The following is a 26852-nucleotide window of genomic DNA, read 5'->3' on the forward strand; positions in this document are numbered from 1 at the left end:
AACAAAACAAAAAACTGACATCTAATGCCACTTTTAATGTCTTTGAATTATCAACATTTGAGGACAATAAGCATATCATGGAATCAAATTATTAAATTTTTAATCAACTGACAGCCCTAATACGAGCATTTGACTTAAAACAAGTTTAGACATAGCGAATTACCATTTTGTAGGCTACAACTGATCTGTTTCCTATTCAAACCTTTTTTTCTTTTTTTTTTTACTGTGGCTGATGCACCATTGAGACATTACAAATGGTTTAAAATCCAGGAAAATAATTATCATTAATCTATCATTTTTATGATTGGCTCTCACTGATTCAGACCGCTGTAATGAAGGAGTTGACTGTGACGAGGAGGAGGGCGGGGCCGGGCCGTGACTACGCACGTCCGGCCCCCAGTCGGGCTAATCAGCCAAGGAGAGGGAACTGCTGCATCCGGCTGCATTTATCCCTTGGCTGATTAGCCCGATTGGGGGCCAGGCGTGCGTAGTCACACCTCCCTCCTTACCTCAGGCCGGGGAATCCCTGCCATGACGTACATCCCCCCCCCCCCATTCTGGATGTGTGTGTTGCCCTTCTGGCTGAGGGCAAGGTGGAGCGACAGTGTGAGAGAGAGAGAGAGAGAGAGAGAGAGAAAAAAAATGGTTTGCCGGTTCCCAGACATGCCGTTGCCTGGTCCTCGACCACTCCACCCCGGCCGGACCGGAGCGCGTCCTCCGACCCCTGGCCCATGGAATGCCCCTCCGCATCCTGGCGGCCAGTAGCGGCTGTTCCTTTGGCCGGACGGCAGTGGCGAGGACTCCACGACAGCGCATCCCTCCTCCTTCCCGAGCTTCGGCACCAATGTAACAGGGTTAAAAATGGGAAAGGAGGCAGGGTGAACAAGCTAAACAGTCAAAATAATATTTTAATAAGAACTTAAACAAAAAGACACAAACATAAACGCACACACGGCAGCTGTGTGTGACTCCCTCTCTCCCGAACTGCTGCATCCGGCTGCATTTATCCCTCTCCTCAGCTGTTTAGCCCGATTGGGGGCCGGACGTGCATAGTCACGGCCTCGTCACAGACTCAGAGGAAGATCTCCCTAATCTTACAGAGGTAAATACGACCAGCCCAATGGCAGTCCAGCTGGGCAGCCCATCACATATATGGCAATGCAGCAAAAGGGGCTTGGGATATGGATGTTTATCATGGCTTTTACTTCCATTTTTTATGAAAAGTGTGTCAAAAGTTTTGTGTGTCAAAACGTAAAATAAAATACATTGAAGTCCACAATACTTCTACAGATCGTTGCATTTTACAGGCAACCTGCTACTTTCTTTCTACTATTGGTAATAACATGTAGTTGGGAAAAAAAACAGAATGGTGTGGTTACATAATAACAAATCCACCGCCGATAGTACATATTTCCTACAATTTTACTACCATCTCAACCACAGGCCATTGGCTGTGACATTTTGGATGTACGCCAGGCTAGAGATTGAACATTTTAAAGTCTATGGAACAATACATGCAATGCAGAAATCAGGCTTGTGTCTTTATAGAAATGAAGGGAACTGATTTAGAATACATTTGTAATATTTATTTTTCCCAGCATACAAGTCCAAATCAGTTACATTTAAATTGGACAACAAAGATTTCCAGCTACTTCAAACTGAACTGAACGTAGTTTACATGGGGCCAACTGCCTCAAGCATATCTTCATGCAACCAACTCTTTGTTTGGTGAGAAACCCCAGATGGGGAAGCTCTCAGTTTGAATTGTGTGTTCTTTATAGGACAAATGGGTCAGAGTCTTGGGTTATGCATTTCCTTTGCACAGCTGTTGACACCCTTCACTCTATTCTGTGCATAATTGATTCAAACTGTTGCCAAACTAATGACACTCTGGATCCTCTATCTACCCAAAAAAACACCCTCTTTTGTACAGTATGAGTAAGACTAATGGTACAGCACTTAAAGTGACAAATATACAGCATTTTCTGTTATGTCAAATTTCCCTACGTATTAGTGCAACACTGAAAAAAACATAAATAAAGCGATGTTTAGTATACTGTACATGCTTTACTAACCAGACTCAATGTGCTACAGAGTGACAATAAATAGCGAACAACTACAGGCATTTCCTCTGATACAGTTTCTTGTATGACGGATTGGCAAGACGATCGTTTTAAATGACAGAGGGACTAGCTACACAATACTGAATTGATCACATGCCATTGCAGGTCAATTTAAAATTAATTTACTGTGTGACCTCTATTGGCGCACGTGAATACTGCTCACATTGTGCACTGCTGAAAAAACGTTCTTTATTACTGGCTGATCAGTAAAGGGCGAGATCAGACAAGAGCGGCCTGTTCAAAGGAAACAGGGAGGGGACCAGCATGAAGATCAGATTAGATGGGCTACTGTTTTCCAGACCACCCTTACAACAGAGATATATATACATATTCTGAATCTGAGCTTTGTTGAAATAAATTAAGAAATAAGCCTACATGAAAAGTACAATGGTTTTTAAATCTAAAAGGTGTTTGTCACCTTACATTTGAACAAAGCAAAAGCAAAGGTCAAGGGAAATGTGGCCACATTTACATATAACTAACTATTTAATCATGCAGGATAGCAAAATTAACAGGCTTATCAACTTTTAAAAGAAAGGAGCAAATAACTCCCATAGCATCAATGGCTAAGGTTCAATCAAACTCTATTTGCCACAAATTCATTTTTCACTTGTTAGAAGCTGGTCAAATTAAGCAAACTTAATATATTAAATACAGGTTCACTTGCAACAAGGACAAACATGGTTTGTGCCAACCAGAGCACTGTTTTGTAGGGTGAATTATTGGCTGGTGATAAACTCAAAATATTTAGCCTATTCTATGTGTCAGAAGCTAGTAAATCACACACAGCTGTTATATTTACAAAATTGTCAATTTTACTATTTAATCATGAATAATTTTGCACATTGATGGGCCTATGCAGTTCTGGTAGAAAAAAAAAATAAATGTTTGAACTTAAAGACAATTTTACATTAAACTATTTTGGTGCTGTGTTGGGTCACCACTTGATGTCCAATGCAAAACCATTTGAGAAGCGATGGGCTAAAATATGCAGGAATTAATGTATACTGAAGAATCTCTTTCATCAAAAGGTATTGCTACCTAAAAAATAAAAGTTTTAAGAAGAAAAGTCGGGGGATTTAGACAGTCGCGTTCGTCTAGACGTGTTCTTTGATTTTAGACCTACAGTTTCAATAAAAACTCAGAGACACTAAAAAAGCATGAAGGTTTTGTAAAAATAAGACATACTGTATGTAAGTCAACAAGTGGAATCCACTTCAAAAAATGCTCTGAAATTCAAATAACTTGGTAGAGAGGCAAATGTGAATCACAATATTGCAAAGCTACCAACTGCGACATATGGGCTATGGTTTTATCAAATACTTGGAGATGTAGCAGGGCTGTCATGATTTTTGCTTGGATCAGTTCCTATAAATATTTCTACTGAGAGATCAATAGCTGTATATAAGACAAGATAGCTTGAAAAGTTTTTTCACAAATTATGATTACCTTTGTTATACAGAATGCACATGCACAGTACCAGTCAAAAATTTGGACACACCTCACTGTATTTGTCTCTTATGATCATAAAAACCTCTTGATCTAAACCCCAGTGTTTCTCAACAGGTTGGTCACAGGTCTGTTTGGATTGGGTCTGGCAGGGATGGACTGGCCATTGGGAGAACCGATGAAAATACTCAAAGTGTGACAAAATGGCACTACACAATTAAATCGCACAGCGTATCCGCCACTGACATCACCCATACAGTGCTGCTGAACAACCGGACTTCCCTTGATATCACAGCGTAGACCAAAAAACTGGTGTGCCACTTTAAATTCTAGTACGTTTTTTTTTTGTTTGTTTGTTTAAAGCACTATGGAGGAAGTCAAACCCTTTCAAACAGTAGACAGCCACGACATGCTAAACTGCACTATGTAGAAAAATAGCAACACTGTGCATGTGCCAAAATAAAGGTTTTTCAAGGTTTTACACATCATCACCCTTACTAAAATGCATCACAATTTTACAGCATTACTCACCACAGTATTACTTCTCATCTGACATGCGCAGCTTTGTTTCACATGATTGTTGCGCTATCTCTGGAGCACGCAAGTTTGCATGAGTCCAGCAGACTAACCGTTTGTGCTCCAGAGACAGGAGAGTGCAGAGCGGGATCACTCATGCTACTCAATCTGGTTTCTCTCGATATCACAGCACAAACCTCAAAACTAACGTGACCCATTTGAATTCTACTGAATCTTTTTCCTTAAAGAGCTATGGAGAAAGTCAAACATCTGAAACGGCTAGACAATCCGACATTCTGACCAAATAATGAAGTGTTACTTTTTTAATTATGGGTAGCGTTTCTTTGAGAAGATGTCGAGTTTTTTTGAGGAAAGTTTATTAAGCAATATCACACAAGCAATAGTGATGTATTGCCCTACATCAGCACAGCTGTGATTTGGCCGCAGGCAAGAGGCTGCAAGTTAAGTGCAGCAGGTAATCACAGCCGTGCTGATTTAGGGCCATACAGCACGATTGCATGTGTGATATTGCTTATATACAACAGTTCAAAGAACAAGTAAACAAAACAATTAGGAAAAACTAAGACCTTTCACAAAAAACGCAGTTGTGCATGGAAATACTTTCTTACGCGACGAATCAGAATCTGCCACTGCTAGTTCAAAAGATGTGCACAAGCCTCCATTACTAATTCGAAAATGTCACTTTAGTACTTGTAACAACGGCTTGGGCTGTTTCAACAAGTTACTGGAGAAACAAGGATGTGTGTGTGTTTGAGAGAGCGAGAGAGAGAGAGAGAGAGAGCGTGTGCAATTACCTGCTTCTGTCGCGACTCTCAAGCAGAGATGTTGTAGTGTGTTTGTCAGCTTGCTGAAGATAATGTCATTTTGGACAAATACAAACTATTCTCTCTGTAGCCATCAGAGCAGGGGTTTTCCTCCCTATTTCCTGCTGGCCGGTGCACAAGTCATTCACTATTGAAACTGCTCTCTCCGCCGCCATATTGAATCTTCTTCAGTGTGGAAACTCCGGTAAAAGGTAAGCACCTTGAGTTTGTGAGATTCCTCAGTCTGCTGTGTCTCTCAGCTGTGATAAGTCTTAATGCTGAAGCTGTAGTGTAGTAGAAATCCGAACTAAATGTCAGTGACTTCAAAGAAACCGCTCTCTGACACTGACTGATAGTGTTGCCTCAATGCACATCAACTCAACTGGCTCATAACACACAAAAATTGTCAAATGCATCCTATTTTCCGTAAACATAGATGTCTGAATGGGGGTCCCCCCTGAGTATTTCACGTTAGCCGGTGTGCAAGAGTCATTCACTATAGAAACCACCACATGGAGTGGTGGTGGTGTAGTGGACTAAAGCACTGAACTGGTAAGTGGAAGGTTGTTGGTTCAATCCCCACAGCCACCACCATTGTGTCCTTGAGCAAGGCACTTAACTCCAGGTTACTCCAGGGGGATTGTCCCTGTAATCAGGGCACCGTAAGTCACTTTGGATAAAAGTGTCTGCCAAATGCATAAATGTAAATAGAAACTGTTTTCTTCTCTGCCATGTTGATTAGATCTCCTCACATCCTGTTAACTCTGGTATTAGCTAAGCACCTTGAGTATGTTTTTGATTTCTCTATCTGCTGTGTCTCTCAGCTATGATAAGCCTTAATGCTGATGCTGTTAGTTTAACTGTATTTCCCAGCTGTACTATTGTGGTAGTAATCCGAGTGATCATGGAGTGAGAGACAATGCCGATGACTTCAAAGAAACTGCTCGCTCTTTTGCACATCTGCGCTGCTCTTACACTTTAGTTTAGAATGCCTCAAACATAAGTGGAGAGATAGAAATAGTGAAGTGTCCGAATGCTGATGGTGTGAGATATCAGTACTCATGGAACATCTCATGTCCAATCAGATTTGAGGACCAGAACTAACTGTTATATAATAATAATAATAATAATAATAGTCAAAAACATCAGACTGAAATGTGGTATAATGTGAAATTTTGCATTATGTTAAGGTTAATTTAACACCAAATTGAGTTTTTTTATTATTATTATTATTACTTTGACTATGTTTGTCAAGTTCCAAATAAAGAGAAAATTATATAAGTAGTTTTAATTTATACAGTATTTAATTCACTGTTGGTTTAACATATAAACCAATTTGTATTGATTTTTAGAACAAAAGTTACCATATCGTGATAGCATTATCGTACAGTATATCGTTATCGTGATATAAAATTACTCATATCATGACATAAGATTTTGGTTATATCGCCCACCCCTGGTCCAAACTTTTGACTGTTACTGTGAAGGGAACTTAAAATAATCTTTAACTTTTCTTACCTAATGTGCTCGCAACACTTTAAAGTGAGTTTTAATTTAAACACAGGTGTTTGTTACTTTCTCTGCACCATCATATAACAAACTTCACAAGAGAGAAAACAACAACTATCTTCAAGTCACAAACCATGCGTTTGTTGTGAATTTCCTTTGCACCATCATATCAAACTTCAAAAGAGAAAATAAACAACTAACTTTAAGCATTAAACATGAGTGACACTGTCTGAAGATGTCTGAATCAGTACCGACTTTTTTAAACATCTCTGAGTGACCGACAAAGCAGAAACATGAAATTGAACTGTCTTCCCAATTTTAGGATACACACCTGTACTAATCTGTCAAAATGAGTCCCTGTTAAAGGTCCAAGAAGAGTTTTTCTGTCCAGCAGCTGTTATTAAGGTTAAAGGTCATGTACAGTCAGCTAACAGATGCAAGCGACCACACATAAACCCACACTTCATTTCTCATACCTACTTGAGTCTTGCCTCCATTCACTTGATTAAAAGCTCCTCTGCACACAGACACAAGGTTGTTCTTAAGTACAGAGGAGCAGGCGTCCTTTTCAGATTAAAATGGGTACAAGGGTATTACTGAATTCAATTAATCAATGCAGCATGTCCCACAAGGTTGTTTCCTGGCTTATTGACATTTCAAAGGATCTTGGAAAGAGGAGCATGCCAATTTTAAGGAGACAAACATATCGCTCTCAGGCCTGCTTTACTCTTACTAGAAACTGATTACAAAAAGAAACCATGAAAGATCAGAGTATTTCATCTGTAAACCATTGTTGGTTCCATGGCACTTGCAGAGGCAAAGTTATAGGTTTGATTTCCAGGGAACATACTGATAAAGAGTATACTGTAGCTACATTAAATGCACTGTAAGTCTCTCTGGATAAATGCATCAGCCAAATGCAATTCTGTTACTCATCCAGAAAGGTAGATCCTACTTTTGTAGATGTAGATAGGTCTCCCTTTACTATTTAGTAGGGCTAAGTAGGAACATCTGTGACTCCAAAAGTCCCAATCAATGCCATGTGTGTGTTTAACATACTGCAGTTAAACACATTTCCCTAAGAAAACAGATAAGCCATTAGGAAGCCAGGAAAGCCTCAGACTGGTTTGAATTACCGTTTGTTTTTCACATTTCTATGTAATTAATCAAGTTTGGGGTGACTAAGCAAGATGATCGCTGGCGCTATAATTTTAAAGACTTACTCAAGATTGGAGCAAGCGAATGAAACAACCCGATCTAATGAAAATTCGTACATAATTTACAAGTTGGCTATTTCGTATGGTCTCGCTCGATGTTGTTTGCATAAACTCATACGACTTCATCACGCGCAAATTCACAGAAGTCTAATGCGGAAGCGTGAGTTCTGCGCACGAGGTGTTAAGGACATACTTATTAATATTATGCCCTTACCCAAACCCCTTATCTAAACTTAACCAATCAGTAGAGTGTGTAAACATGACAGGAAGCTGTTGTGTGTGACAGAAGCACGTAATTGTCATGTATTAGATGGAAATGATGTCCAGCGACGTCACTGGCTGTAGTGAAGGATCACATAAAATGACGTCATACATTATATAGTCACATGGTCATTTGCTATTAGGTTTAAATAGTATTGTTCTGTAATAAAGGCCATACCTTCAGGAATATTAATGTAAGTGAATAGTCATATGTAATTTCTTAATGTTTGTAAATCTGAAGCTCTACTTTTTTTTAATGGTCTGGATATTAGTAGTACGAACTGCAAACATATTAAAGAATATCTTTACAGTTAAAGGACTACTAATCATTTGGAACTCTCGCTTCACAGAGATTGCACGGAAAAAAAGCTGGTCACTTCCTCTTCCATTCTGCATCTCTAATAAGATTCATGATATTATACTTTTAAAGATTCTTCATAATATATACTTTAGTAACCACACTTTATCAATATTTATTGATATTGATGAACATTTGGTACATTTCATATACGCCTACATATATGCAAAATTGGTCAATCTAAACCATGTTTTAAGGTTTTTATAACTGAATTTTGTGTAAGAATTATATATTGGTGCCTTGTTTTTTTCTTTCTCACTGTAAACTCATATATATATATATAGTCACTTTTTCCTTTTTGCCTGCTTAGAAAATCAAACTGAAAACGTGAAAAATTAGTAATTATTTAAAATAATAATTCATATTACTATCAATTCCAATTAATTATTAGGCTATTATTACTACAAATACATAGGCTAATAACAATTCAAAATAGTTGCATCAAATTTGAATCCTTGGGTAGTGAAATAAACATGGGAAGGATCCACATAATAAGATTATTCTCCCTAGCAACAAGTGTAGATGTGCTGGATTCATATTGATAGAAAAAAACAGATGGATCATGATAAAACAAAGACAAACAAGTATGTTTAACCTTTTTTCACCCTGTTGCGCGCTAGATACCTCAGAAAAACAAGTACAACTGCAAAATAGTTGTCTCTGAGAGACTGAACGACGTCAGAGCAAGCAGAACATCTTTTTATAAACCCATCCAAAAATATCAGATTGCGAGACAGCCTCGCGCTGCTACACGGACAACTTAAATACACATTTCTATACTTACTTCATCATCACATAAACATTTCATTCAAGAACCACTTCAGCATTTTCTTTAAACAAATGAACAACAACAAAAAAAAAAAAAAAAAAAAAAAAAAAAAACGACGAAAAACGTGTCCTTTCATTTGAAAGACATAATGTAACTTTACCTTTTGGCTTGTATTATTTTTTTCTCTTCACTTTTGGAGCCTCATAGGCGTCTTTCGTCAACGTGTGTCTCTCTTTTACTCTTTAACCCTAAAACAGTTTAGCATAATCCTTCAGACGACATAAATCATGGAAAACAATCCATTCTGGGTCTGTCGCTAAGAAATGAAGTATTCCACGTCAAAGTCAACGGGCCGCATTTATCGTCTACGTGTATGCATTGGAAAACAAGGGTTGATGAACGCGGGAGGAAAAAAGTGTGAGGTCAGCAAACGAGAGAGAGAGAGAGAGAGAGAGAGAGAGAGAGAGAAGAGCCCCTCCACTGGACCCCGCCCCCATACGTCACCACCTCTGTCTTATGACGTCATAAGTTAAAAAATAAAGAAGTAAAAAACATTTGTAGCCTATATATGTATGTATACATTTTAAACTTTATGCAATATATATACGTGTGTGTGTGTGTGTGTGTGTGTGTGTATATATATATATATATATATATATATATATATATATATATATATATATATATATATATGATATGTAGAAAGAAAGAAAGAAAGAAAGAACTTAAGACAGGTAGGCCAATGAAATTGCCTCATTAATAAAATTCCACCTAAATAATAAGATACTAAGTCATATCCTTCTTAAATAGTTAATTAATACTTCTCTAAAATCTAATAACAAGTACAATAGTTTAACTTCAGAACTTTTTTATGGGTGCCCTGCTCTTGTCCAGCCCTCTTTTATGAGTTCCTGACACAAGAAGTGATTTAGGGGTGATTTAGACTTAACTGAGCAATATTCACAGTTTGAACGTTATTCTCTAGCCATTCAAAACTCGCATGATTATGGAAAGTGATTCACTAAATCTACCTGATTTATTCAACTAAAGGGGAATCTATCAAGATGTGTGGGACAAATATTTTCTCAATATTTCTTTGGTGTTTTGAGGTTCTTTCTAATTTTCCTCTCTCTCTCTCTCTCTCTCTCTCTCTCTCTCTCTCTCTCTCTCTCTCTCTCTCTCTCTCTCTTTTTCTTCCAGTAAATGGAACTTCTATATTGGCTAAAGGATGATAAACCTACGCACATTCATTCCGAGTCCATATATACACAATGAGTCAGATGTTTTGCTCCTGTACTCTGAACTAAAATCTACTATGAAGATTTCTTTACATTTTCCATCCCTTTTTATCATCTCTGTCCTTTTTTTTTTTGAAGATGACCAGCATAAGTATGATGAAGAACTTACTGACCTATATCAATGACATCACTTTTTCCTTGCAGCTGCCATATTTGTGACCATCATGGGGAGGAAACAATGGAAAAAACACAGCTATATCAAGAAAACCAGTGGCGGGCCGTGCATTTAAAGTCTAGGCCTTCAGTGTGATTCATGCCATTAAGAAAACACAGTTTCACAATGAATAAGACACCCTATGCCTTTGGGAGTCATACATTATTTCGCAGCTAACTAATAATACCAATTGACATTTTAAAACACGTCCACGCACAAAAGCCAGAACTTGAAACGACACTTAATGTTCAAGCAAGCCTAATTTTAACTGCAGCTTGACTGTTTGTGAAATGAACGTCTCCCGAACAGACATTCAAAAATCATATTTGGAAGATGAGGTGTTAGGAAACAAAACTGCAACGCTCCAGTTAGCTTAGCAGGGGTTTGACTCTCATTAGAGATGTCTCCTTGCAACCCAGCTGATAAACAATGCTGCAGCGCTAGCATTTGTGCTTCAGGTGTACGATTATCAAAAGAGATTATAATGTTTTATACACCTGTTTCTGCAGGCGTTTGTTAAACAAGCTTTAATATCATGTAATGTGGAAACGAACTAATTTATCGATATTACTAAATAAAGTGAATGTTTATCACTTACATTGCGTATCTCCCTGAGTGTCGACATGTTTGTGTGACATCATGCCCCTGCATCTCGGCGAAATCGGAGTTGAGAATTTCTGCATGAGCCTACAAGTTGTAATTCTGACTTAAAGATGCATTCCATTGCACTTTTCCTAGTAGGAAGTTGTAAAATCTGACTTTCCGAATTGAATGGAACGCAGCACTACTTTTCAAAACTTGATCTGACACTGAATGCTCCAGCAGCCTAATTTACACTTAGAAAACTCCTGATGTTGCTATAACAATGCAAAAAGCACTTACCAATTTGCTTGAAGTGAAAATCAGTCCTCCTTTCCTGATTAGTAAATTAAGCAATAACACGGTCATGCAGAACATCTCCTGTTTTTAAATCCATAAGGATCTCTTTCTCAACGGCAATAACAGCAGTGATGACAGCCGACTGGTCAGCAAGATCTCGCACTCTTCGCTTTCAAATTACATCACTTAAAGCGTGATTGCATCACTCGAGGCCAGCTAGAAGGCCTCGACTGGGACATATCTTAAAGATCACACCCACCAAGAACAAATAAATCAATCTGATTGGCTGATGAATCTGACAATCTGACATTAGATGCGCATTCATTTGCACTGTTGAGGGATTCTGTGGAAATTCTGAAGGCCTGACGTGGTGGAGCTCAAACTCACGTGCTGCTTCGGCTAAGGAGCATGGCTTCGGGCATGCGATTTGTGAAACAGTTGTCACACTTTGCTTGAAAGGCATCAAGGAATAAATTCTGACTGGATTAACTTTTTGTTTTTCTCTATTTGTTTGTAGATTAATTTAGAGTGGAATATGATGAAAAATACATAGGCAAAAAGGTGATTGAGAATGAAAGGATGAAAAATATTTATTTGGCATGTTAGGCCAGCAGAAAAGGCTTTGCTGGCCCTGAGAATTCACCACTGAAGAAAACCCTATAAAAATGTTTTTGGTCTATGCCAAGTCCCAGGAAAGGTATATAAATGTCTGAGGTCAACACAAACATTGCCAAAATTGACTTTCGCAGACATTTAAATATATTTTATCCACGATTCATCTCTATACGCCGGCGAGTCTGATGTGTGACTTGCGAGTGCTCACACCTACTGGTAACCCAGCAGCGTAAACATCTCTCATTCAGAAGTTACAAATGTTTGTGTTGTTTTCTGCTCTGATTTTGTTACAATATTACAAAACGTCTGTGATGATCCCATGTGTTTGAATGTAAGAACTGCTTTAAACACATGAACAGTGTTGGGTAGTTACTTAAAAATAGTAATCCACTATGCAAATCACTAATTACAATTTTAGAGAAATAATCAGATCATTGATCATTAAAAAAGTGATCACATTACTAATTACTTTACTTTTTAGTTATTTCAACAAATTCAAAATAATGTCTATATTTCTTCCTTGTTCATTGTTACACACAAGTCAAACACTCAGCACCTCACATTCCTCCTTCACAATGACTTGTTTAGGGGCCATAATTCATGTACTCTACATAAATAATATATTAGAAATACTTAAATGTACTTAAAAGTAATTAAATCAGTAACTGTAATCTGATGTAACGATTGGCTGCTGGCAATGAGGAAGACGTGAAGAACCCAAGTGCAATTTTATTGACAAACGTGATATCCAAGAAAAAAAAAAAAAAACTAATTACAAACGTGAAACAAAAACTTGGCTTGACTTAAAACTTGACATAAACATGACTTGACATAAACCAACAATGTTACATTCACAATACCTGACAAAGCACAATGGGAAAACATGAGGGCTTAAATACATGGACATGGGAGAACACATGACAAAGATAACCAATGAACAAACAGAACTGATAACAGGATAACAAGACAATAAACCAATGAAAACAAGACACATGAACATGGAGGGAAAACAGGACATCACCTGACTAGGGACACACGACATGAAACAGGAAATAAACTTTTCAAAATAAAAGATATGTAAAACATGAATCAACAAAATACATATGACATCTGATTACAAAAATGTAAAATGTAATGTATTACACAACTTTTTTTGACCAAAAAATAATTAGATAACAGTAACTAATTACTTTGCAATTGGATTACACCCAACACTGCTCATGAAGAATACACAGAAAGCAACCGAGACATATTAGTGAATAAGACTAACATGTTTACATTGTAGTCTGGGGGTGTGAATAATCTGTGCTTCATAATCTTATGATGTGTTGTTTATTGACTTACATTAGTATATACACATTAAATAAATACTATATATTGACATTATAGTGCTTTTTTGTTTATTATAATGTGTTACAATGATGATATACTGGGTGTTATGAATAACATCGTCCTATGTGCATTTCCAGTTAAATTGTATCTGAATCGATGATGTTATAAATATCATTGACACACAGATAACTGACATGTCTGAATAAATGAGCAATTAAACATGCAAATAAAACGTAAATAATTATTAGGTAATTAAACAGCAGTATCACCTTTTCAAGATTCATAAATAGAAACAAAACTGTTGCCGGCTTTTGCCACATCCCATAGGGAGGAAGGTGTAAGGAATTTTGGTCACAATCACGGTGGCGCGGTCATACTGTGAAGTCACATGAAACAGGTCAATACAGTGGCCCGAAAAGTGCACTAAGTAATGTTTTTGTTGATGTTGTCTTGGGCCTACACTGACACTTAGTGGCATAGATGCAGCATCATTCAAACACAATAGTTTTTAGTCACCAATGCCATTACAGAAATTCACCATTCCCAGTCAGCTATAATTAATTTAATACATGAGTGAAAGTGTCCAATAATAGGGCAGTTACTGAGATTAAGCCAGTAGTATTCTACTGGTCATGTGATTCTAACATGGCAGCCCCCATGAGGGGACCTTCTCCATGTAGAATAAAACAGTTTTTATAAGGTTACTGATATTTTCTTCTTTCATCGCATTCCCAGTGGGTCAGAAGTTTACATACACTTTGTTAGTATTTGGTAGCATTGTCTTTCATTTTTTTTAACTTGGGTCAAACGTTTTGGGTAGCCTTCCACAAGCTTCTCACATTAAGTTGCTGGAATTTTGGCCCATTCCTCCAGACAGAACTGGTGAAACTTAGTCAGATTTATAGGATTCCTTGCTCGCACACACACTTTTTCAGTTCCCATAATGTCAAGCAAAGAGGCACTGAGTTTGAAGGTAGGTCTTAAAATACATCCACAGGTACACCTCCAATTCAGTACACCTCCTATCAGAAGCTCATTGGCTAAATGTCTAAAGGCTTGACATCATTTTCTGGAATTTTCCAAGCTGCTTAAAGGCACAGTTAACTTAGTGTATGTAAACTTCTGACCCACTGGAATTGTGATATAGTCAATTAAAAGTGACACAATCTGTCTGTAAACTATTGTTGGAAAAATATTCGTGTCATGCACAAAGTAGATGTCCTAAATGACTTGCCAAAACTATAGTTTGCTAATATTAAATCTGTGAAGTGGTTAAAATTTTTTTTAGTTTGAATGACTTCAACCTAAGTGTATGAAAATTGCAATTAATTTCTTTAGAAGTAAAACTTTTTAAATGAGTGCGTGTGCACCTCACTAAAAATGTATGAATTTGTTTAATTATAAAATGAAAATATAAAATCTAAGTGGTATTTGCAAACAAATGCCAAGGCTATTTTTTGTGGATGTACGAAGCATTTCCCCTCAAGTGCCATAGCTAACAGAGTGTAGTTCATCACATTAACTATGGACATGTTCCACTAATGATTGACAACCACAAAGTGTCTAAATACTTTCTGATTTTATTTTGAACAGCATATTTATTGTTTTGCCATTTTAAACATAAAAGTTTTACTTGAAAAATGTGGTTGTGCTATCTTTCTTAAAAATAAATAAACAAAAAGTAGGAAGTGAAAGACTAGGTGAGAAAACTGAGATAGAGAGATGCTAAAGAAAGATCGACATCAGATTCATTCACTAATTCTGAAAGAGCATTTTTAAAAGTGAAACTGTAATAATAGAAAAGAATGATTGGGGGGATCTGTGTATTTACTGTATGCAAAAAAAAAAAAAAAAAAAAAAAAAAAAAGAGAAAAACAAAGTTGCTATGATTACATAATAAACAGAAACACCCAAAAGAGGCAATGTAGCTTTCCAAATAAATTCCTGCCTGAATATAGACATACTTTTCAGTGTCTGCAACAGTATGTACAAGTTACTACAGCCAGTTTAAACTCTTGACTCTGTGGAAATGTTTTGATTCTGTAGGGCCAATCATATTTAAATCTTTAAAGCACGTATACAAGAGCCTCATCTTCAATGCATTTTTGTCAAAATGTCAGACAGAGTAAAGTAAATTAATTCTGTTGTAGATTTTAAGGCCAATGGGATCTTCCTTTCAAGTTTATTCCTCTCTTTGTCAAATAACACATTCAAAAAGCTATGAAAAGCTGACCATTTAACATAGTACAAACAGCTTTCAAGTATAACAGAGGTCCATTATGATTCAGTAAAACAGATATTTAAAAGTTTAGTAACTCTTATAGTTCAGAACATGCATGTAATTGTAAATACAGGTGCATCTCAATAAATTAGAATGTCATGGAAAAGTTCATTTATTTCAGTAATTCAGCTCAAATTGTGAAACTCGTGTATTAAATAAATTTAATGCACACAGACTGAAGTAGTTTAAGTCTTTGGTTCTTTTAATTGTGATGATTTTGGCTCACATTTAACTAAAACCCACCAATTCACTATCTCAAAAAATTAGAATACATCATAAGACCAATAAAAAAAAACATTTTTAGTGAATTGTTGGCCTTCTGGAAAGTATGTTCATTTACTGTATATGTACTCAATACTTGGTAGGGGCTCCTTTTGCTTTAATTACTGCCTCAATTCGGCGTGGCATGGAGGTGATCAGTTTGTGGCACTGCTGAGGTGGTATGGAAGCCCAGGTTTCTTTGACAGTGGCCTTCAGCTCATCTGCATTTTTTGGTCTCTTGTTTCTCATTTTCCTCTTGACAATACCCCATAGATTCTCTATGGGGTTCAAGTCTGGTGAGTTTGCTGGCCAGTCAAGCACACCAACACCATGGTCATTTAACCAACTTTTGGTGCTTTTGGCAGTGTGGGCAGGTGCCAAATCCTGCTGGAAAATGAAATCAGCATCTTTAAAAAGCTGGTCAGCAGAAGGAAGCATGAAGTGCTCCAAAATTTCTTGGTAAACGGGTGCAGTGACTTTGGTTTTCAAAAAACACAATGGACCAACACCAGCAGATGACATTGCACCCCAAATCATCACAGACTGTGGAAACTTAACACTGGTTTTCAAGCAACTTGGGCTATGAGCTTCTCCATCCTTCCTCCAGACTCTAGGACCTTGGTTTCCAAATGAAATACAAAACTTGCTCTCATCTGAAAAGAGGACTTTGGACCACTGGGCAACAGTCCAGTTCTTCTTCTCCTTAGCCCAGGTAAGACGCCTCTGACGTTGTCTGTGGTTCAGGAGTGGCTTAACAAGAGGAATACGACAACTGTAGCAAAATTCCTTGACATGTCTGTGTGTGGTGGCTCTTGATGCCTTGACCCCAGTTCACCCAAATTCTTGAATCGATTTTGCTTGACAATCGTAAGGCTGCGGTTCTCTCTGTTGGTTGTGCATCTTTTTCTTCCACACTTTTTCCTTCCACTCAACTTTCTGTTAACATGCTTGGATACAGCACTCTGTGAACAGCCAGCTTCTTTGGCAATGAATGTTTGTGGCTTACCCTCCTTGTGAAGGGTGTCAATGATTGTCTTCTGGACAACTGTCAGATCAGCAGTCTTGCCCATGATTGTGTAGCCTAGTGAACCAAACTGAGAGGCCATTTTGAAGGCTCAGGAAACCTTTGCAGGTGTTTTGAGTTGATTAGCTGATTGGCATGTCACCATATTCTAATTTTTTGAGATAGTGAATTGGTGGGTTTTTGTTAAATGTGAGCCAAAATCATCACAATTAAAAGAACCAAAGACTTAAACTACTTCAGTCTGTGTGCACTGAATTTATTTAATACACGAGTTTCACAATTTGAGCTGAATTACTGAAATAAATGAACTTTTCCATGACATTCTAATTTATTGAGATGCACCTGTATATTTGAGAATATTACACTGCCATCTTGTGTTTTTTAATGGTATTTGCATGAAAACAGTTTCCAGAAAAGTGGCACTTGATGAATTGTTGTTATAATACAATCTACAAACAATAAATACACATTAATGAGTTAAGAGAACAAATAGATTTGATCAGTTTTTCATTTATTTTGTATTGAAAGAAAGCTTGCTGGGTCTTTTTTGTGATTTCTTTTCTGAACACATGGCCCATTTTACCTGAACATGAAAAGTGCCTTTAAATAGCTCTTGGGCTGAAACAAATTACAAATTACAAATTTTCAAAATAAAATGATAGACGAGACCTGAATTAACAAGAGCAGTCTAAAGAAAGTACATTTAACAGAAAGTAGCCTATTTTCATGTCACACTGCATTACAGTCCTGATAATGCTTGACTTCTGAAATATAATGTCATCTACTGTATCTGAAAATGTTTATTTACAGTAGTGTGCAACAAAATCAATGTAAACAAAAAGGGGAACAGAACTATGTGCAAAACTCACAGGTAGGTATAGCAATTTGGGAAAAATAAAATAATCACTAAATTTGGGGACCTCAAGTACATTATTGATTAAAGACACATTACAGAAATATATATGAAAAAAGAGAATTATAGGACCTTCACTTTCCTATTTCTTTTCACATTTAACAGAAATTGATATATAATTCCATCCAAACACTTCTCAATTAATCTATATTGGAAACTTTCACTCAGGGATTACATTAATCCTAGTTTACTGTGAATAGTGAATTACAAAATAATCAGAAATATACAAATATATTAGTTTAAGAATTTAAGGAGTTTAAGGAGACCGACTTCATTGCGTCATTCACAGTGCATCATGGGAGTCTCTGATTGGTGGATCTTTCTCTTCAGGATCATGGGTAGTGTAGTTCTTCACCAGGAATTCTTTTTTTTTTTAAAATGCAGTTGTAATGTTGTGGACTGATGGATTAAACAGAAGCATATACCATAATTGAACAACCTCGGAGCTCACGGTAGGTCTGTCTTCAATGGTATTTAGTCTAAATGAAAATAAATGAGATATTTACCTCTGGAGCCAGGCTACTGTGTGCTATTTAAATAACATTCATCCATCATAGATATTGGCCTTCTTGCATCTGAGGAGGCTGGGTAAAATAAGTCAAGTTAGCATAGCTGCAGGCCGGAGATCTCCAAATGGGGGCAGAGTCTCCAAAAGAGGGCGGTGTTACTTCAGAAGGGGGTGGGGTTACTCCACAAGGGGTTAGGGTTAGGGTTCCCTATATCTTTGCTTGTGGTTTGAAGCACCTGCCCCTTTTTGGAGCTCTGCTTGCAGCTATTTCTTTTTCATATACACCAATCAGCCACAACATTAAAACCACCTGCCTAATATTGTGTAGGTCCCCCTCGTGCCACCAAATCTGCACCAACCCGCATCTCAGAATAGCATTCTGAGGTGATATTCTTCTCACCACAATTGTATAGAGCGGTTATCTGAGTTACCGTAGACTTTGTCAGTTCAAACCAGTCTGGCCATTCTCCATTGACCTCTCTCATCAACAAGGCATTTCCGCCCACAGAACTGCCACTCACTGGATGTTTTTTGTTTTTGGCACCATTCGAAGTAAATTCTAGAGACTGTTGTGCGTGAAAATCCCAGGAGATCAGCAGCTACAAAAATACTCAAACCAGCCATCTGGCACCAACAATCATGCCACAGTCAAAATTACTGAGATGACTTTTTTTTTCCCCCATTCTGATGGTTGGTATAAACAATAACTGAAGCTCCTGACCCGTATCTGCATGATTTTATGCACTGCACTGCTGCCACATGATTAGCTGAAAGATAATGGATGATTGTTGGTTCCAGATGGGCTGGTTTGAGTATTTCTGTTACTGCTGATCTCCTGGGATTTTCATGCACAACAGTCTCTAGAATTTACTCAGAATGGTGCCAAAAACAAAAAACACCCAGTGAGGGACAGTTCGTTTGAATCCCTACGACTTTCACTACAGCAATGATGTCGCTGGACATCGTTTCCATCTAATAAGCGACAACTTGCTTCTGTCACACACAACAGCTTCCTATCATGTTTACACACTCTACTGATTGGTTAAGTTTAGATAAGGGGTTTGGGTAAGGGCATGGAACTCGCGCTTACTTCTGCATTACACATCCGGGAATTTCATAGGAGTTTATGCCAACAACATCATGCAAGACCATGAAATAGCCAACTCGTAAATTATGTACGAATTTTCATGAGATCAACATATTAATCACTGCAATAATAATCCAATCATAGGGTCTTATGTATCTGCTTATTTAAATCCAAACTGTGATTTTTTTTTTTTTTTTTGGCTAGGCAGTGTGTAAACACTGCTCATGCTAATGCTTCTCTTCTAACAGCGTGTTCAACAGTGCCCTCTGCTCTTTCCTTAAAGCTTTGCATATGTATGCTGACTTGCCACTCAACATTAAGCTCATTTCTGCTCATAGATGGTCATTTAACTCTTGCCTTTCTGCTTAAATGTCTAAAATGATTGAAAAATTATAAAAATAAAAATTCTAAAAAGAGAAAATTAGTTTCAGAAAACATTTATTGGAGCTGAATCTTTGGAATGTCAGTTGATCTGATTTGACCAGAGACAGAATAGATGCAGAAGATTGTTCTTCTCTTGTGATGCAGGATGTTAAAATACAAAACATTGATATCCATTTTTAAGGCCTTGCTTTCTTTTTTTTATTAAATTTTTTCCTTCCTACAACAGCAAATTACAGAGGCAGTATTGAAAATAAAAGTTTTTTCTTCCTCATCTTCTCGTAAAAAAAAAAAAAAAAAAAAAAAAAAAAAAATATTGGCACAAAATTTGAACGACAGTACAAAATCAAAAGATAATCGGTCAGTTAAATGGGAACTTTACTATAGGAAATCTGTATACCTTTTTCGATAATGAAAACATTTTGATAATTGACCATTTCAGAATCGTATTACATATTCTGAAACTATATTAAAAAAATCAACACTGTCTTTTTTTATTTCAATTTACTTTTTTACAAATGAATGCTATAAACACATAAACTTCATCAAATATATTGATCAGTGCAACATTGTTTCTTTTTAGTTAATGCTACAGTATGCTTTCTCACAGGACCCGACTGAAGCCGATCACCTTTAGAGCTTCAGTTGACACACATGTAGCATCGACACATGGATTTCTGTATTCTGAAACTACCGGAAAGAAACAGAAAGTGTTTGCCACAGTATACAACACAGTACATGAACATACCAAGAAACCTGTAGAAAAACATTAGTATTGTCAGAAATGAAGCCCTGTTGTTGGTTAAATGTGTAAGTCATTGATAAAGTACTGATTCCTCAACCAGTCCTCTAACTTCTGAATCAAAACTGTAAACCCAGTATTATAAGCATTTAATGTATTGTTTAATCTGTCTTTCTTTAATCAGACCTCTTTCTGAAAGCCAAGACTGGGCTTGCGATGCCTGATAATGACAATAGGTTGTGATTGGACCCTGCAGTTTGAGGCAACAGTCCTTTGGTACAGACACAAGGCCAATGACAGAACTCCACTATGACATCACTCAACCAGCAACCATGATTGGATGTCCAAAGCTTGTGAATAGGCAATGCATGATGTGTTAAAACATTTTTAGCACATCTGACTTAAATAGCACCACTTTTAAAATGACACTTCCCCCTGATAAGAGAGTTTTATTCAAATTGTTTGACTGACGCCATGCATTCAAGCTCGACAGATGGTAAAATAAGCACTTTAAAATGGCAGATGATATATTTGGGTGGTGATGATCATGCATTTTCTTCTTTTTTGGTATGCTGGATGGACAGACATTTTGAAATGTGATTATTATATCTTTGTGCATGAGATGATTTGATGCTAAACTGATATTCAGCCTCATATATGAATTCCAGGTTAATAAAACACAAACCTTAGATTTTGTATACTAAAAACGCTACTGAGCCATTGCAGAGTACTATGAAATGCATTCTGTTTGAGTAAAAGATGCTGTTCCCATTTTTAAATGGGATGTGAATGTGCATTGGATTTGTATTAACACCTGTTTTCAGCTGCATCTTTTGGGAGCGTAGCAAAATAACCAAACAGGACGGAAATAAAGCACACATTTGTCACTTTCACAAAACAGTCAGACGATTGTATTTACAACATACAACCCAAGAAAAAAGGGATACTGCAGCTTTTCTTTTTTGACCTTTTACTCATTTCTTTGAAAAGGGCATTAAAATATATTAAAACTTATGTACAATATGTTGGATTTTAACATTAAAGCGCTATGAATTTACTGGTTTTTATTTTGCAGATTTGATCAACAGCCTATTTTGAGAACGAAAGGGTTGAAAACATCAAAAGTCAACAGAGGAGGCCAAAAAAGATGTACCAAAGGCACTGACTGAACCATAGCCAGAATGCAACAGCACTGGATGATGTTCCACCCCGTTTTATCCTCGCTTTACCATGGGGTAATTACCTTCCCTTAGCCATATATGGTTCATTTTTTATTTATTTTTTACACATCTCCTTAAAGCGCAAAACAATCTTTTAAAATAAAAATAATTGATTTTTTTTCCTCCTAGAATAAAAGATAAATACTTTATAACATTATTATATATTGGTCTCAACACCAGCATCCGATTGTAAAAATGATCAACTAAAAATAATACAAAACAATAAAATAAAAAATTAAAATAATAATTTCAATCATCTGTACATATTTCTTATGTCATTTTTGTGTGTTTTATTTTTCTTTTAAATCCTTGTATTCAATGTTATTGTACACAGTGTCCCCTACTGGTAGGTTCAATTCACTGCAGCTCCTGAGAAAAGCATGGCTCAATCCCAGACCTCCTCCCATTGGTTCACTGAACCACAGAGCCTTGTCCTCCTCCAATCGGATGGCATCGGCAGTCCAGTTTAGCCCGCCCTCCCTGAGGAGAGATTCCCTCTTATTAGTTGGTGCTTCACGCTTCTGAATATGAGTTCTGTGAGTTGAGCTTGTCCTTCTTTAACTTGACACCATCCACCAGCTCAAAGTTATAGTTCTCCAGGGCAGATAAGTTTCTATCGGACATGCCGCTATGGGAACAGGCGCAGTAGAGAACCACGCCGCATATAGCGCCGAGGAAGACTCCCAGGGCGCTCATAGCGATGATGGTTATGAGGATGGGGTCCAATGTCTTCAACATGTTCCCCGCTCTACTGATTTCATTGTTCTCCACAATCTCAGGAAAATCTGTGATGTCCACAACTAAAGAGAGAACAGGAGAGATAAACCATGAGTTACAAAGACAAGCCTGTTTTAGATATTACATGATTGGATTCCATTTGTAATCTGCATAACATCTCATATTTGTCATATCTAATTTAGTGTGATACACTTTCACAGTGGGAACACTGAAAAATAAGCCATCTTTATAGCTTATTTTGAGACTGATCCAACATTTAGTCAGCGTTTGTAATCAATTTGTGACTCACTGATTTCATTAAAGTTGTCCTCAGGTAGAATTGGCTCTGCAGGGACATCTGGGTCTATAGAAGAACAACATAAAACAGTCAGGAAAAGTGCATAGTCCAGCTTGTCATGGTCTTTGTATGCTCTAAAACCAAATGACTCTAATGAAGCTGGAATCTAGCAGATATAAGACTTATGACAGCACAATCCTGCTTTGTCTCAATGCAGTTTGAACTGGTTGACTTACCTTTGCAGTCAGCCATGTTTAGATTGTCTAATATTTTGATGTCGTCAACAGCGATGTCTCCCCAGCTTTTCCTCTCCACTACACTTTCAATTACCACCTGAAACAAAGGCAAATGTAGAGTCAAATTCAATCTGAAATAGTAATCCACTGGGCCAAAAGCAAGGTCAGGTATCTGAATCCCCCAAAAGTACTTAGAATATACAGAGTACATGGTAATATTTATCTACTGAACCTTGAAGCACTCTGACTGATACATTGACTGAGTCCTAACCAGGAACTGCATGACTGTATATATGTTTATAGAACCTACAGTGGCAAGAAAAAGTATGTGAACCCTTTGGAATGACCTGCATTTATGTATAAATTTGTCATAAAATCTGGTTTGATCTTCATCTAAGTTACAATAATGAATATACGCAATCTGTTTTAACTAATAACACATACATTACTGTATTTTTCTTGTACATATTGAATACATCATTCAAACATTCACAGTGTATGTTGGAAAAAATATGCGAACCCCTAGGCTAATGATGTCAACAAAAGCTAATTAGAGTCAGGAGTTGGCAAACCTGGCATACAATTAATGAAACGAAATTTGAGGTGTGGGTTAGAGCTACTTTGAATTAGAAAGCACTCAGAAAATTTTTGTTTGCTATTCATAAGAAGCATCTGCTGATGTAGACCATGCCTAGCAAAAAAAGAGATCTCAGAAGACCTACAATCAATAATTGTTGCTTTGCATAAAGCTGGAAAGGGTTACAAAGTTCTCAAAAAGCTTAGATATTCTTCTGTCCACAGTTAGACAACTGTCTGTAAATGGAGATGATTTAGTACTGTGGCTACTCTCCCTAGAAGTGGCCAAGATGACTCAAAGGGCACACGCAGAATGCCCAGTGAGGTAAAAAAGAACCCTAGAGTGACAGCTAAAGACTTGAAGGAATCATTGGAACTGGTTAACATCTCTGTTCATGAGTCTACTATACAGAAAACATTAAACAGGCATGGTGTCCATGGCAGAAAACTAAGAAGGAAGCTGCTGCTTTTCAACAAAACATTTATGCTTGCCTGAATTTTTCCAAAGACACAACACAACACTACTGGGAAAATGTTTTGTGGACTGATGAAACTAAGGTTGAATTGTTCTGGAAGAACACATAGCACTACGTATGGTGTATAATGGGCAACACATACCAACATGAAAACATCATCCCAACGGTAAAATACTGTGGAGGGAGCATCATGATTTGGGGCTACTTTGTTGCTTCAGGACCTGGACCGCTTGCCATCATCGAGGGAAAAATGAATTCCCAAGTTTATCAAGATATCCTACAGGATAATATCAGGGTGGCTGTGTGCCAGCTGAAGCTCAGTAGAAGTTGGGTGATGCAGCAGGACAATGACCCTAAACGTCAAAGTAAATCCACTACAGAATTTTTTTTGTAAAATCCACTTACAAAAAAAAGCCCAGTTAGAGCCCAGACCTTAAACCCAATAGAGACGATGTGGAATGACCTCAAGAGAGCCATTCACACCAGATATCCTAAGAATATGGCTGAGCTGAAGCAGTTCTGTAAGGAAAAATGGTCCAAAATTACTTCTGAACATTGTGCCGGTCTAATCCGGAGCTACCGGAAACGCTTGGTTGAGGTTATTGCTGCCAAAGGAAGATCGACCATTTATTAAATCCAATGGTTCACTTACTTTCCACAGCACTGTGCATGTTTAATGGGATGTGTTTAATAAAGACATTTAATTTTATAATTGTTTGTGTGTTGTTAGCTTAAGCACATTGTGTTTGTCTAGACTTGTGACTTTGATGAAGATGAGATCACATTTTATGACAAATTAAAGGTGCTGTAAGCGATTTTAGCCATTCCAGAATTCCCACAAACTGATCCATTGGATTAGCCACGCCCTCTTTCCAAAACCCCAGACTCCAAAGTTACCAAATGAGCTTTACAAAGAACGATATTGAGCAGAAATGGTTGTTAAAAACAACAGCAGCAAAATAGTGCCCTCAACTTTCAACTGTTTTGAGCAACATGTCATAAAAATGGAATTAAGTCTCAATAATTAGCTGCAACTACAATACAATGAGAACGCGAAAAATTATTGACAGGCAGAAAGCGTCAGAGACCACGGCCCGCGAACACATTTTTGTCTGCTGTTTACAGAGTCTAGAGCTATCACAGAGACCACTGAGATATCTCACGACACTTATTTCATTAATATCTTTCAGGGAGTAGGAAATAATTTTTCACATACCTTTCAATTAAAAAAATCACATATAGCAGCTTTAATGGAGAAAACTAGCTAATTCCAAAGGGTTCACATACTTTTTCTTGGCTCTGTATTTGATGTTTAATATACAGTTGTGTGGAGTGGGATTTTGGACCAATGAGATTTCCTTGGAGTGAACCCTGAGTGAGAACCAGCTATTTAAAAAAATAAAAAAATGTATCCCCTTTTTCTCCCCAATTTGGAATGCCCAATTCCCACTAATTAGTAGGTTTTCATGGTGGCACGGTTACTCACCTGAATCTAGGTGGCGGAGGACGAGTCTTAGTTGCCTCTGCTTCTGAGACCGTCTATCCATGCATTTTATCACGTGGCTCGTCGTGCATGACACCGCGGAGACTCCCAGCATGTGGAGGCTCATGCTATTCTCCGTGATCCATGCACAACTTGCCACGCGCCCCATTGAGAGTGAGAACCACTAATCGCGACCACGAGGATGTTACCCCATGTGACTCTACCCTCCCTAGCAACTGGGCCAATTTGGTTGCTTAGGAGACCTGACTGGAGTCACTCAGCACACCCTGGATTCAAACTCACGACTCCAGGGGTGGTAGTCAGCATCAATACTCGCTGAGCTACCCAGGCCCCCCTGAGAACCAGCTATTAATATTTTGCATTTACCAAGACATACTTTTCTCCAACTTTTCATACCTGGTAGGGTTTATTGGAGTGTGGTATCAGCACACGCCCCTCCCTCCATCTGTTGCCTTGGTGACCACTGACCGTCCAGAGCAGTACATCAGCTGTGTCCTTACCACTTTCTCTCCGCTGTTTGATGTGCAGTGTGCCAATGTGGGAGCCAAACATATGGTACCAGAAGGAGAGGCAGAGGTCTGAGTCCTGCCCTGACACTGACGGACTTACTAACCGAGCCACCTCTGTCTCCTGTGCACCTGTTGCCAGCGTGTAGATGAAGTTGCCTGATCCACCTTGGAGGAAAAGAGAGAGTATGAGGTTTGGAAGTTTCACAAGTTTTCAAAGCTTTCACACCCGGTATCTGTTTTGTTTTTCTCTTACCTGTGTGATCCATATTGGGGCCAGTGTTTAGAGTAGGGGTGCCACTGGACTGGATCTGCCATCTGAAACCGCTGTCCTCTGATATCCAGCCACAGAAAGAAGGATCATTTGTCCAGCCGAAATCACAGGCAAACCACAGGAATGCTACAGAGAGAGATCACATACAGGTCATGGCTTATTTATAGCATTTTTATGTAAGTAAACCATCAACATATTAGCAGTTCTTGTAAATTTAAATTAAATTACATGCTTTGAAGCCACTAGCCTCACAGATGACCAGTGTGCGATCAAGCCCACTCAGTGTGCAAACTGTTTAATGCCTTTTTGCAAAATCTGTTGAGCTTCATTTTGCACAATCCAACTGTCATTTGGTGCCCCATCTTAAAGATTTTATACAGACACCACCAAAGTATCTAGTCAACTATCTTAAAGACTTTATAAACACAACACTAAAGTTTTTTTGTCAACTATCTTAAGACTTCATAAACAACAGTAAAAATTTTTGTCAACCATCTTAAAGAATTTATAAACACAACACTAACTTTTTTGTCAACTTCTTAAA

At 37.7% G+C, this 26852-nt stretch overlaps 2 protein-coding genes across 5 annotated transcripts in view; both read right to left on the minus strand.

Moving 5' to 3' along the window:
• Positions 1-9446, minus strand: part of LOC127431880 (integrin beta-1-like) — a 48684-nt gene extending 39238 nt beyond the window's left edge. The window contains exon 1 of the mRNA XM_051682499.1: positions 9187-9446. The gene's annotated coding sequence lies outside the window, so the exon portion shown is untranslated. The remainder of the gene's footprint in view (positions 1-9186) is intronic.
• Positions 9447-19801: 10355 nt separating this feature from the next.
• Positions 19802-26852, minus strand: part of LOC127431882 (neuropilin-1a-like) — a 101320-nt gene continuing 94269 nt past the window's right edge. For all 4 annotated transcript variants that reach the window (XM_051682503.1, XM_051682505.1, XM_051682504.1 and 1 more), the window contains 5 exons: positions 26291-26434; positions 25925-26202; positions 22973-23069; positions 22749-22802; positions 19802-22521 (listed from right to left, as the gene is read on the minus strand). In XM_051682503.1, the coding sequence (XP_051538463.1) occupies positions 22235-22521; positions 22749-22802; positions 22973-23069; positions 25925-26202; positions 26291-26434 (860 nt within the window). In that variant the 3' untranslated portion in view covers positions 19802-22234. The remainder of the gene's footprint in view (positions 22522-22748; positions 22803-22972; positions 23070-25924; positions 26203-26290; positions 26435-26852) is intronic.

The sequence above is a fragment of the Myxocyprinus asiaticus genome, chromosome 41 (genome assembly GCF_019703515.2).
Source record: "Myxocyprinus asiaticus isolate MX2 ecotype Aquarium Trade chromosome 41, UBuf_Myxa_2, whole genome shotgun sequence".
NCBI lineage: Eukaryota > Metazoa > Chordata > Actinopteri > Cypriniformes > Catostomidae > Myxocyprinus > Myxocyprinus asiaticus.